Below are 14858 nucleotides of genomic sequence, written 5' to 3'. Positions count from 1 at the left end.
AAAAACCCACGAAAGTTGAGCAGCACGGCTAGCCTGCGCAGGAGACAATTATATCCTTGGGGAAAGGATATAGATCTTCTCCCACAGCTTTATCAACTCTCAGAGCACTGGCACACAAGTGGAAATAATATCCAAATAATATATGTGTAATAATAAACGGGGGTAAACTTCTCCTATTCCATGTGCTTTAGCAGGTGGACACGTTAATTATATCCCTTGTCATGGGATATATTTTTTGTCTCCTGCCCGTGCTAGCCCTGATGTAGTAGAGCTTTTTGTGACAAAGCTCTTCCGGGGAAGCATACCGCCATTCTTATTTTAATAATAAAATATTAAGTATTGCTTTGTTTACTGCTTTTCCGCTTACTAGCAGGTGGGCCATCTGCTTGGTCCAACTATTAGAATGGAGGAATTGAGCTCTAAATCTCTTTATCCTACTAGAAAGGAGGCTTAAGTGGAAACAGATTTTAGTCAGGCTATTGCCGATAAGATTTAAAAGTTACTGTCATAGGCACATAGGTTTATAATTAACACAAGTGCACACATGCACCTTACCGGAAAGTCGTTTCGTGCTCAAGGAATGTTTTATTTCACATCCATTTATTGACAATGCTAAAATACAATTTTTCTGATGCACCACACGTCCTCCATTCATATTAACAATGCGAGGCATGGGTCTGTGCCCACGAACAGGGATAAACTGGCAATTACTTGCAACGTTATTGTAATAACATAAAGTTATGTTATGAAAATGTAATTTTTTTATGACATTCTGGTAGTATTTTAGCATTACACACAAAAAAGTATCCTGATGCGTAAAACTCCAGTGTCCCCTCCCTTTAACTTTTCGGAGCTACGTGCGTTTTATAGTTAAATGACACTTGCTTAAAGTCGTAGGAAACATTATGATGAAAGTTGCAAATTCAAGTTCTTAATAGTGTTATCAAAGCCGTATGAAGTCTAGCATCCGAACTTTGCCAGCATAGTGCCCAGAACGGCACCATAGGCAGCAGACAAAAATAAGATCCCTGTATTAGTTCCCCTGACAAGGGATAAAATTAACGTGTCCTACCAAATTACGGCAACAGGGAACGGGAGAATTTTAACCCCGTTTATTATTGCACGTATATTACTTGGATTTTATTTCCGTGCGAAATTTTAATATGATTCTACTTTTTCAAAATGTAAAATATAAAGGTCATTAAAGCTGATGTAGAATCTGCTTCCATAAATAAGTTTAAAGACAACTACCTAAATAGCACCTGAAAAAATGTGTACCTCAGTACGGTTTGCTCATATTGGTCATCATCACCATATCAACCCAACATCGGTCCACTACAGAGCACGGGTCTCCTTCCATAATGAGGAGGGGTTTAGAACGTAGTCCACCAGCTGGATGGATGGATGAGAATTTATTTTTAATAAACATACTAAACCAACTTTTTTTCTTGTTTCAGTTAAAAATACCATGTGACGAAATAGTTTCCACATGTAGTTCACACTAGGGAGTGAGGTGATGGACTAGTGAGTTCAAAATGCATACGATGGACACTTTGGGCTACGGCCATAAGAAATACCGGCCTCCGCTCTCGCCCACCAATTTCTACCACCATGATTACTATTCCCGGCACACTACTCTTCGACCGCAGGTAAGTCCTTTTTCAAACTTAAATGTCTTCAAATAGACGTCTATGTTAATATGGCCGGTAATTTATCCTCCATACCATACTCATACCTTATAATAAACAGAGTGATAAACAATGAAGTTTATTCAGGTACATTTGTAAAACAATATAAATAATACCTATTGCTTTGATACATTTTGATAACAAAACACTGCGGCTAAAACAAGAATATTGCAATTTAGTTGATGTGGCGGTCGCACATTATCTATAGATTAACTATTTACTTTAATAATTTATTGTTGTTTTATATAAAATTTATCCTTCACTAGAAAAAAGTACCTAACCCACTAAAACGATGAACTATTCTTATTCTTCAGACTTTTTAATTTTAAAACCATAAGCTCACTCTGACATCTATGAGTAAATACTTACTTTGATAAGGAAGTAGATACTTTAAATCTTCGAAGATGATAATTTTAAAAAGCGAATTCCATCGATATAAATTCGGTCTGGCGTTGAGTTGATAGTATATGTATATTCTTTTTGAAATAAGATGTTCGCCTGCACTGTTTGAATACCGCTTTAAATATTTGCAAATCACTTCTGTTTATTACGTCGTCAACTTACAAGTTCGATGAACTGATGATTTCGAATAAGAATGAGAACATGGTAGAATGTTTATTTAAAGCTACCTTTGCTAAGCAAAGCTATAATTGATATTTTAACTTAATAAACCTACTGAGAATGTTCTCCTCAGATTAAATTACATCGAAAAAATCTTTTCGGCTGTTATATCGATTAAAAAACGTTTTGGCTAGACATATAAACTATACAAATTTGGACAGTTGTGAAGTATGTCTAGCCAACATCCAATTCCATTAATTGTTTTAATGCCCAAACTGATTTTACGAGATAGGTAGAGGAATTTGTAAGTAGTTTTCTTAAGTACCTACTTTTAATAGCGGAAAAAACTAAATCATCACGACTCATTTTTTCCGTTAGTATAAAGAGGGCTTTGCAAGGAATGTTATTGGCTTGCTTATATCGAGGGAAACATGAAAACGAATGAAGTAGCGGGTAACTGGAAAAGTCTTGGTTCCTGTCTTATGTCGTACCCGTCCTACTTTGTCGTATAAAATAGATAAAAAAAATGACATTTAATTTTGTTAGTCACTTTTACGAACCCTTTCTCAGTAAGCTAATCGCCGACCGGACAAATTCCTGACATATCTACCAAACCGTAGTCTTTATTTGTTTATCATAACCATATTTTTTGTTTTAATTATTGCCATATGCATTGTTAGATATTTTTTGAAGAATTATATTTTACTTGCTCCAAATATTAAATCGCTTCTTTACATATTTAAGGGTTTGTATATATTAAAGGAAATGGTAATTGACGAATGTTAAACTTAATCAAAGCATCTTACGAGAACTTAAGAAGCCGTGTGCAAAAGCTACTTTTTAACGAATTAGCCAAAACAAGCTCACTTAATAAAATAAAATTGGAGTAAGTACCTGCCATGCGTTCATATTATGGGAAGTGTTTCAAATAGATTTCGTGTTCAACGTTAGGGCCGTTGGGACGGTCCCGTTAAAAGAACGGTATCCAACAATAATGTTAAACTGAATAGAGCCACTAAACCACTTCCGAAAGAGAATAAAACTTTAGATATTTTATCAATGAAATAAGATAATAATAGTAACTTAATTTTGATCTATTTCAATAATGACGCAAGTAATGTTTCTAACTTCGGTGAGAGTTGTAGGGTGCCTGTTACATACAGAAAGTAAATAACTAATCACTACAAGAACATACATAAAACTATTGGTATAATAATAAAAAAATGCACCGTTCAGCTTTTTATAACTTGAGGAAAAACGGTAATATTCACGCGCCAGTGATCTATATCATTTCATATGAAGATTTTTAACCGCTATACTGGCATCGTGATATAACGTACCTGGTGCTTACAGAAATAATACCTAAGAACTATCTAGACGGTATGGATGATAGTTGGATGGTATTGTTAAATCAATGCACTGTTTAAAATTGATAGTTAATTTCTGGGTTCACTAATACTTCGTCATAAATCGGTAGTCGTCCTAATATTGAAGTTAACAATACATAATGAATTGCCAGATTCCGAACCTTCCAAATCGAAAATTATAAGACCACGTATTATCTTCAGGCCATTGCGGCCAGAGCGGTTATATGCCAATCAAAGTTCGACAATTTTGTTAAGCATAAATATAAAAAACTCTTCAATTTATGTGTACCCAAATATTGTACTTTTTCAATATGTATATATACTATTAATATAATTATACCTTTTGTTATAGTTTTATAAACTGCATTTTTTAAACCTGCATAGCTAATTGTTGATTGTATATCCTCAGACTCAACATTGTAAGACCTCTTATTTAAAATATATAAAAATCACACCTACCTGTGTGGAAGAGTTTTTTTGACAGTTATTAAAATAATAAATTGTTAACAAGAGGCTTATTCAGAATAATTTATGTAAAAAGAAGAATTCTAACTATACATTTCCTTATTACCAGCAATCTTGAGTGTTATGACGAATTCGTGAATAATTTCGGTAGTAATGACCATAATACAGCCTACGATTACTCAGCCTCTCTTAAAACAGATTTTATTAATTCAATTCTATTCGCAAATATATAACTTGCAAAATGTAGATGAAACAAGAGCTAAGCAAAAATCATGGTTTTCACGAAAAATATTGTCATTATTTTTTGGTTTTGCTTTCCAAATTCAAAATTAAAAAGCTTGATCTGCAAGACTTGACCCTCGAGTTGCGTTTCATTTGAACTCTGGATAATTAAAATATTTTTTAAGTAAAGTTTTGGATTTAAGCTGACATTTGTACCCATTTGCATTGTTGTAATTTATGTTTTGATAGTATCCATTCTATTCATATTTTAGTTCGCTTTATTTCACAATCATCTTCCGAATAATATCCCTCTGCTGGTCACTGGCTGCCTCTCTCATCGGAGGAGGTATTTAGAGCTTAGGCCCATAACGCTGTTTTAATTTAATAATAATAATAATAAATACACTACGACAATACACACATCGCCATCTAGCCCCAAAGTAAGCGCAGCTTGTGTTTTTGGTACTAAGATAGCTGATGAATATTTTTTTTATGAATACACTTAAATAAACAGCAATTATAGCAAAGTAAACATTGGTACCTAGTAACAATAATAGACGACAATAGATTTGCCATTGCTACGATCTATCATCTACGACGATCTCAATTTAAAAACAATACCTAGATAAATACATTTTTACAGATGATTACAATTATATGGTTAATAAACGATACAGTTACAAAACAATTAAAATCATGGAGCGAGGCCAAGTGTACGCTATACGACGTAGAAAATAAGCAAAACATGAGTGATGTAATATAAAAATGAGATGCATTAAAGCATTAAGGGGCTGCCGCGAAAATAATTTCAACCAATGAGAATTATATGTTTATTATACCGCAGCGTACCGTCGGAACCTTACATGGAAAACTTTACTAATCATTATCGTCAAACTGGACGACTTCGTGGGTACAAATCCTTACTAATATTATAATAAATAATAAACTGTCGTCGTTTTCTTTTTGTTTGTTTGTGCTCCTTTCACGCCCTAACTTAATCACCAAATAACTTGAGTTTTGGAATAGAGTTAGTTGATAGGACGGAGAGGACCTATATATTACTCTCCCGGCTACTTTTTATCCCAGGAAAATAAACGGTTCCCGCAAGATTTGTGTATAAACGCAGATGAATAACGTGGGAAACAGTAATCTGATTGCTCAGCACCAACAAATTGACATATTTAACATAAGTTTAGCTAGGTTCATAAATTATATTCGGACAAATTCATTGATATTTTCTGTAATGTACATCTGTAAGTGACTGAGTATACGTTTTGTCTAGCTGTAAGTTTACTGAGGATATAAATAAATAAATAAATAAATAACCAGCTAGTCAGATTTATAATAAACAAGCAGTTGCCCGCGTTCTTCGTTCGTTGCTTAGTAAGGGAGTGAAGAGACATACTATACAGGACAAACAGACATACTATAGCATTTATAATATTAGTATGTTTTATTTATCGGCGCCGCCGCGCCGCCTTAAGTGCGCGCAAGCGTTTCTGGGCGTCACGCGATGATGCGGCCAGGCTCGGATCCGCAGCTAAAAACCCAGGAAGCCTGCCTCGTGCCCGTGATGCTGCTAATGAATATAATGAATAATGCTCTTCCGCGTGTTTTACTAATTAAACAACGATAACACAACGTATGGCCCGCGCGAATATGCGATCCATAGCGCGACTGACCGTAAAGGCTCGAGCTTTTAATGGTGCTCTGCTGTAATTATATTGCAATTCAATGCGATTAGTAAGCGGAGATTATTCGAGAAAAACTCGTGTACTTTATTATACATAGCGGTTTATTGAGTGCATGTTGTTAATATGTGGTATTTAATTCATTTTGATTTTAATTATGTGATTGCTACACCTTTTAACGCTGGGCACAGAATTCCTCTCATAGGAGAGAGAGTTTCACAGCATAGCATAGTATAAAACCCAAGCGTTGTCTGTGCTATAACTACCATGTACTGTGATCACCAACCCGTATTCCCAGCGTGGTGATTACGAGCAAACTGCCGTTGAAAGAGGCCTTTATTCCAGGGGTGGACTTTTATAGGCTGTTGATGATGATAGGTAAAACCCACCCTGCTGTGGTGGGTTAATGGGCTTGAACGACTATTATCACAAGTAAGTAATAATAACCGGGACCCACGCTTAACATGCTCTCTAAGACACGGGGGTTTATACTGCAAATTTCAAACTCCAGGCTAGTACTTATTGAGAATTCTTTAACATAAGAACCCAATATGCATTCAACAATAACTTTGAACAATAAAAAAACGCTAACTTAAAGTTGCAGTAAGTAAAAAGTATGTTAAGCCGCACTGGAGTTGCCTTAATTATAATTATACCTACCTCTGTTTTAGATACCTACCTCTATATAAATGATAAGGTCTAGCAAAGCACAGGATTACTTACCAGGCTCTAAGTTCTACGTGCAAAAGAATCGGATGATGATTTAAAGTTATAATTACCGCGTGATCGACTATCGGCTTAACAAGGCAATGAATAATTTGATATGTTAATTGACGATTGATTAAAGTTTTTATAGAGCCGTTAGAAAAAAAAAAGATCATAATCTAAGTTTTTTTTTTTATATATCTCGATGGTATATATAATTTCAATGATTAAACTGTCTACTTAAACTAAATAACGACTGCTGCAAATCGGCGGGCAGCAAGACTAGGCAAGTCGTGCCAGAAACACGTCCTGCAAACTGTGTTAAGCCTAACTTGTGTGTGTTACCACTGGCATCCACGCACTTTAGACTAAAAACATAGCATTGCAAAAATGCTGGTTAGCAGCAGATATAAGCATGGCCGTTATACTACTCCGGATTAGTTATGACACAAAAAGCTCAAAATACCTACAGCTTCTTAAGCTATCACAATCAGAAAGCACAGTTATGCCGATTTTCAATGTTCAATCCATCCGTAATCTCTAGATTTATTACTTAGCAACGTTGTTATTCCCAAAAATAATCCATATAATTTTTAAAAAATAACAAATTTGCTAAGCAACTATCAGCAGATTACAGATAAATTGATTATAGAAAACGGACGTTAGAAGGTTTCTCTGTAGTCCTTTCTCTAGTTTATTTTTTTGTAAAAGTATTATCTTACTCCTACAAAAAAGATTAACATCATTGTTGGTGACACACTAAGAATAGTAGGAAAAGCTTTGTCGAAACCAAAGACGCTAGGGTCAAGGGTCACGGAACGGTAAACCTGAACAAACGAGGTGTTTTGCAAGTTAATTAATTTTTCTCCTATATCTAACGGGCTTAGTTTAGGTACCAGTCGGGCAGCGGTAATAATAAAGTTGCGTTAAAAGAGACTGTTAGTGGAAACGGGTGTTAGATTCGACTTTCATTATGGTCATAAAAATAAGAAATACTGGTAACATGAACGAAAATAGTGGTTTCGGGCGATAGGTAGTTTATAAAGAAAAATACATTCTTTTTGGTAGGCTAACTTGGGTATTCTTTGGGTTGTAAAGATTAGGTTAGGTTATAACGTTACGCTGTTCTTTTACTCCTCCGCCACTCCACATCCACTCACCTGGTGGTAAGTGATGATGTAGTCCAAGATAATAGCGGGCTAAGCTGTTAGGTTAGTTATATATGTTTTTAATACCACTACAAGTTAGCCTTTGACTTATAGCCTTAGATTGTAACAAGTGAACCTGTTAGGGCTATAGCAGTTATATTAAAACCATACCCTTATTTCGGTTTCTACGCGTCATCGTACCGGAACGCTTAATCGTTAGGGCGGTAACTAACCATTGTCAAAGCCTCCCATCCGACCGGACCAGAGGAAATTCAAATCTCAATTTTTATTCCGCCGGGGATCAACTCGCACCTCCCATATAGCTATAAGTTAAGATAGCGTAATTATATTGTACTGTGAATATATTTGAAGTAGACGTCCTTTTTTGCCATAAAAGTACAAGTAGACTTAATTCAACACAAATAAAAAACGAAATCTTATCTGTTATTCAGATATAAAAACATATTAACAACTACAGCAAGTTTATTGCATTATATCATGATGATTGGTATGATTTATCAGAGGTAGTCGATCTGAATTTGTTCTTGTGCTTTTCTCCGGTGCCGCCAATGTTCACGGTAACCATCACTAACTATCATCTGGCAATGATCTTTACCTAAGTGCCAGATATAGAGAGAGATTAAAGTAGCGTCATAGGTTTAAACTCTATATAACTCTATGTTGTAGCTACGGGTACTTTTAAAGCGTGGTATATATTAATACGCTTTAATGAGGGCGATTCATGTCATACACGAGCTTTTAAGATTATCAGTCGACTGCTGACCTTAGCAAGTGCATAAAATTATTCTGAAATGCAAATCAACTCTAATCAAAGTATGAAAAATAAAACGGGGCACGCGATTTAACAAACTGCGCCTTCATTTAAAAAATCCTCGAACGCGAGCTCATATAAACGCGAGCTTATAAGAAAAAAATATTTTAAAGCTAACAAGCACGAGAAATGCACTTGTAAGTTGTAGCTACGGGTTCTTTTGAAGCGTGGTCTATTTTTACACACGCGATACGTGTAAGATTATAAGCGAGGTTGGGCCTAGCTTTTGTAATCGCAATGCAGTATTACGTGCGCCGTCCAGGTTTGCCTTGCACTTGGAGCGTCTTCAGTGCAATAGCCGCTGTGGCCGTGGCGGCGACGGAGCCGGTCTCGCCGTGAAACGAGTCGACCCGCTCGAGGCTGTGTGGCTGGCATTTACGAGAGATCTTACCCGCTTTGTTTACAATAATTTAGAGCTACATTCATGCATCTGTACTTACTATTATAAAACTGTTGTTAGTCTATGTTCTTCTGTTGCTTTGGTAGTTGTTTTTTTTTGGATTATCTATGTCTGCTTACCATTACACTGATTTAACAACGTCATCGAGGAGTGGGGCGAGGGGCATTGATCTGGTGGAAAGCTCCGGCCGTGCCTAGTTAACACCCTACCGAAAAGTTTCGGTAACAAATATGGGTATGTTTTTAATAAAACTGACATACCGCAACCTAACCTAACATAACCTAACCTAACCTAACAGGCTAGCCCACTACCATCGAAGACTGTATAAAACTTAAGTACATTTAAGTAACAGTAAGGTGTAATTTCAGTCAAGGGCTTGTGGAACGGAATTAAAAAAATAAGAAAATAGGAAAATAGGATTTCAGCCCCATGGCTTGACAACACCGGGGGAACATCAACCTAATGGCAGTCCTTGACTTGAACTGAGGATGACGTTGATTAATCATCGTTCGTTAGACTAGGGATACACCTCTGAGAGAACGTATAGGTCCCAGCTATACTATCACTGTGATAATAACGGCGTGATTAGGTTTTTTGGCACACGAAAATAATGGATTTATTTTGTAGACCTTGACTGCACATACAATCTCTGATGAGTGCAACCGCTTGCCTAAGTGTCTTAGGAGATGAAACTTAACCATGTATTGGCCTGCAACCTGGCAAAACATATAAACTCGATCTATAACTGAAAATAAATAATAGGAATTGTTTAACATTAAATATAAAACAAGCTCATTTTATTAGTACTTATATATACTTGTATAACTACAACTCGGTGGTTACCGAACCGGTAAAAAGACTTCATATACACTAGAAAATACCTTATCTGCCTCAAATCACCATATTCTAGATATTTGCTAGAATGAAAATGTTAGTTCGCAAACAATAGCCTTAGATTTAATAGAAGTTAGAATAAGTTATCATGAAAACTTACGTCCCATCCAAGATAAAGTGAATTTGTCATTTTGCATAGACAGATATATTTTGCCTACTTAAACTATAGTAGCTTCGTCAACTCAGTACTTAAAGGTTTAGTTTGAAGTAACACTTGGGTTGCAGATAAATTGGCTGGGTTGTGTTTGTGTGCTAAAGCGTTCCCGTGACCTAGTCACCAGGCGATGAGTTGAACACCGTGGGGTCTTGGTCGTTAAGAGTATCTACTGCATAACCACTGCACCTCCCCGTGGTGTGGTGGTATCCATAAGATCAAAAGGGGATACAGATGGTAACAGATAGTTTAAGAAACCAACAGCAACCTAACATTAATATACCCTCTTGTTATACAGTTGTCAAATGATGACATTTGGTCGTCACATATAAATGTCGTTCCTTCCAAGTTGTTTCGTTCACTCACCTTAAAGAGTCTACACACCGAAGGTTTCGTCAGCGGCGAGTTTGCCGGCGGCATCACGTTACAAGTTATAAAACTTCCGAAATCGCCGAGCAAATGAGAGCGTAAATAATTAAATATCGCACTTTATAACAAAACTGTTTGAACTCAAAACAACCCATATTTAAAATTAAAAAAAAAATCACTGGCTTCAGTCACTAAAAAATAATACGCTACGAAATTTTTCGTTTTACGTTGCTGTGGCGGATAAGCTTACAAAGAAAAGTTCTAATATAGTATTATTCTCATATAAACTTATGAATCAGGGAAATGAGGCTACTTCATAACTCAAAAACGTGCCTTAGATGCACGTTTTTGAGTTATGAAGTAGGGGTGCAATATGTTGCCACAAGTTGCCAGGAATCGCGGGCGCTAGCTGACAAAAGATTCTCATATAACAAAGTCACCGACATCAAGCCTCGGGGCTGCGACGGACGGGTCGGCTACTTCGGTGTGCAGACACCTTTAGGTTTCGCCAAAAATTGCACAGCAAGTTTGTTAAATTATGGGATCCTTTTCCAATATAATTTCACGTACAGATTTTCGGTAGATAACAATTTAAAATGCCAAACATTTTTTTGCTTTATTCGTTAAATAAAATCACAACCATCCTCTCAAGATACGTGCTCAGGAACTTTGATTCCTCTTATAATTATCATGTGTGCATCGTACAAAGTAAACATCGGGGCATGTTATTTTAAAAATATTTAAAAGTTGCAATTCCCCGGACTGGTTCAGGAGTGTCCAGTTAAGATCACTGGGCCCTTTTTTTTTTTTTTTTTAAATAAATAAATAAATAAATATACTACGACAATACACACATCGCCATCTAGCCCCGAAGTAAGCGTAGCTTGTGTTATGGGTACTGAGATAGCTGATGAATATTTTTTTTATGAATATAATACACATAAATACTTATAATATACAGATGAACACCCAGACACTGAAAAACATTCATGTTCATCACACAAACACTCTCCAGTTGTGGGAATCGGGACGGCCTTGGACTCAGAAAGCAGGGTCGCTGCCCACTGCGCCACTCGGCCGTCCCTAAATGGATGATGAGAATATTTGCTTTTTTTACTTTTGCTACTGTTCAAAGAGCTGCTGAACGCAAATATTTAACGATATATTTTAATACTGTACTGGCTTTGGTTATGGGATAAACACCTAAGTTGTGACTATCACATTGTAATTAAGTAACACAATATTGGATAGAAGCAGGCGTTAGTTTGCGGAATTCCATGATATATTATGAAAATTAAGCTTATTTTGCTATACTCCGCGAAAGCAGGAGAATCTGTAAGATGTATCTAATTTATAATTTCTTCAATCTTTATACTCCACTCCAAACAGATCTTCAGCTATGAACCCTCTACGCACAACGCTTAACAATTATTCATTGTAAAGTCAACGGTACATCATGCCCAAGGTCGGTTTGTGTTGAGTATAAAGATTGAAGAAATTATAAAATACACCATACAGATTCCCTGCTTTTTGCGGAATATAGCAAATTAAGCTCAATTTTCATAACGCGATATTGTATTGTATTGTTATTAACGGAATTTCGTTAGTTACAAACCTACCAACTCTCGTTCGAACTGCATATTCTAACCAGTAGTGGATAAGTTCAGCTAAAGCAAGAAAAAAAAGCAAACGATTGAAGAATTCTCTAATAAATTGTAACTATGCGCACGACTGACTGACGACAGACCGAGGTGATAGTTACTCTAAATAAAAGCTCTAATGTGTCAAATAAATTGGCTAGTTCCCTAATAATGAATTAGGGTGATAACAAAACAATGTATCTTCGTCATTAGCGAGTACTTCCTAACAATGGTCATAAGGAAAGTGATCTCTAAGTGTGTTAGTGGGTCCTACCTTTCTCTTTGCAAACTTAGATTCGAAAAAAAAAAAATTCAAGCTGAACTAGTGATACAGATAATTTGTTTGATACTTTTTTTTACTCTGTAACAATTTAGCGTTTGAGTGCGATCTTGCTTGATGATAAGAGACGATACAGTCTTAAATGAACTCACGTTAAGGGCTTGGACTTTTTTATGAAAACCATGATCCTTATCCGCTTTCTACGACTGAAACTTGATTTAGACTTCCTCTCTTGCGCTGCTATATGTTTGAGTGGAAAGTCTTGCGATCGATGTGCGGCGAGCGAGAGCTATTTGGAAATTTTTAATAACTGAATTTCCTCTGATCTGGTCTGGTGGGTGGTTTCAGCCGTGGCTGCTGCGAAAGCCAAGGACTAATACGTGCCGGTACAATGCCGCGTGGACATTGATTATATTGTATGGGTCTAATATAACTGCCCCACCACGTGAGATTGGAGTCAAAGGCTAACTTGTAGTACTAAAAAGTCGGTAATTCGCTCGGCAGGGTTGCAACTATCAGCCGAAATGTTTCCGTTTCTGACAGTTTCTTGCCAAGAATTTCATAAGCGATGAAGTTACAACGACCTGTCAACTCCATTGATTTAGTATGTTATTGGTCATCTCCTTATAGAATTTGTTTCGTTAGGTAAATATACCTACAACGGTTGCTGTCAAATTATTAGTTTTATGTAAAGACGACCGGTTGACAAACTGTTTGAAAAATACTAAATGAAATTACTGGACTACCGTTGCACCCATAACGGGGACATAACCTTCGTCCTGCCCAAGGGACAGAGATAGTCATAAAGATTTTCCGCCACGACAATAAAAAAGATAGTAATAGGAATTACCAAGGAATGAAAAGTGATTTTCCAATTTGCAGATGAAAGTAACCAATCCGATCGGCTTAAACAAAAAAGATGGATACTACTTCTACTTTTGATATTTTTGCTATACCTCCTGACATTTTCTTGGTAGAATCTACTTTCCCGCCTGCTGCAGTAGCTAAAAGTTAATAAAAAATTAAGTCGCAGACATATAATTTTTAAATATAAAAGTACCTACCTACCTATACGCTTATACTGACCTGAAATAAACTTGAAATGAGTGTATCAAATATGTTTTATTTCACTTTGAAACGTAATATCCAGACAACAGACATAAAAAGTGCGAATAAAAGAAAATTGCAAGAAAGGGAGTTAGGACCACAGACAGCCATAAAGTTGAGAAATAAAATGTATAAGAAGCAAATAATAATGAGCGTGCAGAGCACAGGCAGTGCGAGGCTTTGACCGATCTGGGTTCAATGGTCGCAGATAGACCCAGATCACGTTAATTAAAGTGTCCGCTCTCGGGAATTTTCTGCGAATGCATAGAACAATATGTATGCATCGGCCATCGAAAACTATACAGTAAATACAGATGGGTAAACAATTCAAGTGGTGATAGCCAAGTGGGTAGGATTTCGAGCTCAGCGCATCTTTTCTAAGTTAAAAAAACATGCCTGAGAGTTATATATCTCCATAATGTTCTCAAAGGCGATTGAGTATCTTAGGAGAGCATCCTATGCACCCTTCTAAAAAATTTTCTAAATTGGTCTGGGCTTCTTTTCCTCAAGGTACAACCTAGTACGAGAATTAGGCTTTGGAAAGACTTATGAAAGACCTCTACGTACTGCGGGAAAATATCTCGACCAATCAAAAATTGCTCGTGGACAAAGTCGCGTGCATTTTCAGTAGTAAAATAAATTTCGAATGTTATATAGCAATTTTATAAGTGTCAACATGTTTATCGCCCTAGAGGGAGAAATAAGACCTTTATGTAATTGCCAAAAAATATTAGGAACCGAAATTCCCGTGCTACCTATCCATTATATCAACCCCTTTGTATTTTCTTCAAAAAGGGTGCGAGTTTTCAATATATTTTTTATATAACAAAAGTTAAGTTGGTCTTTGCTTAAATTATATCAAAAACTTAAAAAACTATCTCAGGTTTAATGAGTCAGGTGCAGATAGCTTTATATAAAAACAAAATGTTATGTAGATAACGAACATAATTCAACCAAAATATTTGTCAGGTTTAAAAGAAAGAACCTTTTTATATATGCTTTTTAATGATCTACAACTTCTTGCCGTTTTGCTGGAGATAGCATACACTCTGAATTAACACAAACTTCTTTCTCCCAGAAAATTAAAAAGTTCCCGCAGGAATAACGTCAATTTGATTATAACTGTCGCACTTCTTTTTTTTCTGGACTCATTCTGAAGTCTTCGCGACGAAGTCGAAGACAGAAACTATTAAATGAATAACCACGTAGTTGTGCGCATAGTATTATAACTCACAGGTGCATATTCGAAGAGCTTTGTATGGAACGTGTAATTTGCGCTAATAAAGAATATAATCAGCATCTCATTGTTTATTTATTGATTGTATGAAACAATTA

The 14858-nt window shown here is 36.1% G+C and overlaps 1 protein-coding gene across 2 annotated transcripts in view; it reads left to right on the top strand.

Annotated features, from left to right (window-relative positions):
• The window catches only part of LOC120634571, a 76212-nt gene that overhangs the window by 22134 nt on the left and 39220 nt on the right, over window positions 1-14858 (top strand). For both annotated transcript variants that reach the window (XM_039905285.1, XM_039905276.1), the window contains exon 2: window positions 1458-1649. In XM_039905285.1, coding sequence (XP_039761219.1) covers window positions 1536-1649 — 114 coding nt within the window. In that variant the 5' untranslated portion in view covers window positions 1458-1535. The remainder of the gene's footprint in view (window positions 1-1457; window positions 1650-14858) is intronic.

Source organism: Pararge aegeria, chromosome 2, assembly GCF_905163445.1.
Source record: "Pararge aegeria chromosome 2, ilParAegt1.1, whole genome shotgun sequence".
Classification (NCBI taxonomy): Eukaryota; Metazoa; Arthropoda; class Insecta; order Lepidoptera; family Nymphalidae; genus Pararge; species Pararge aegeria.
Note: the sequence above shows the minus strand (reverse complement) of the source record. Positions and strands in the feature narration are given on the sequence as shown.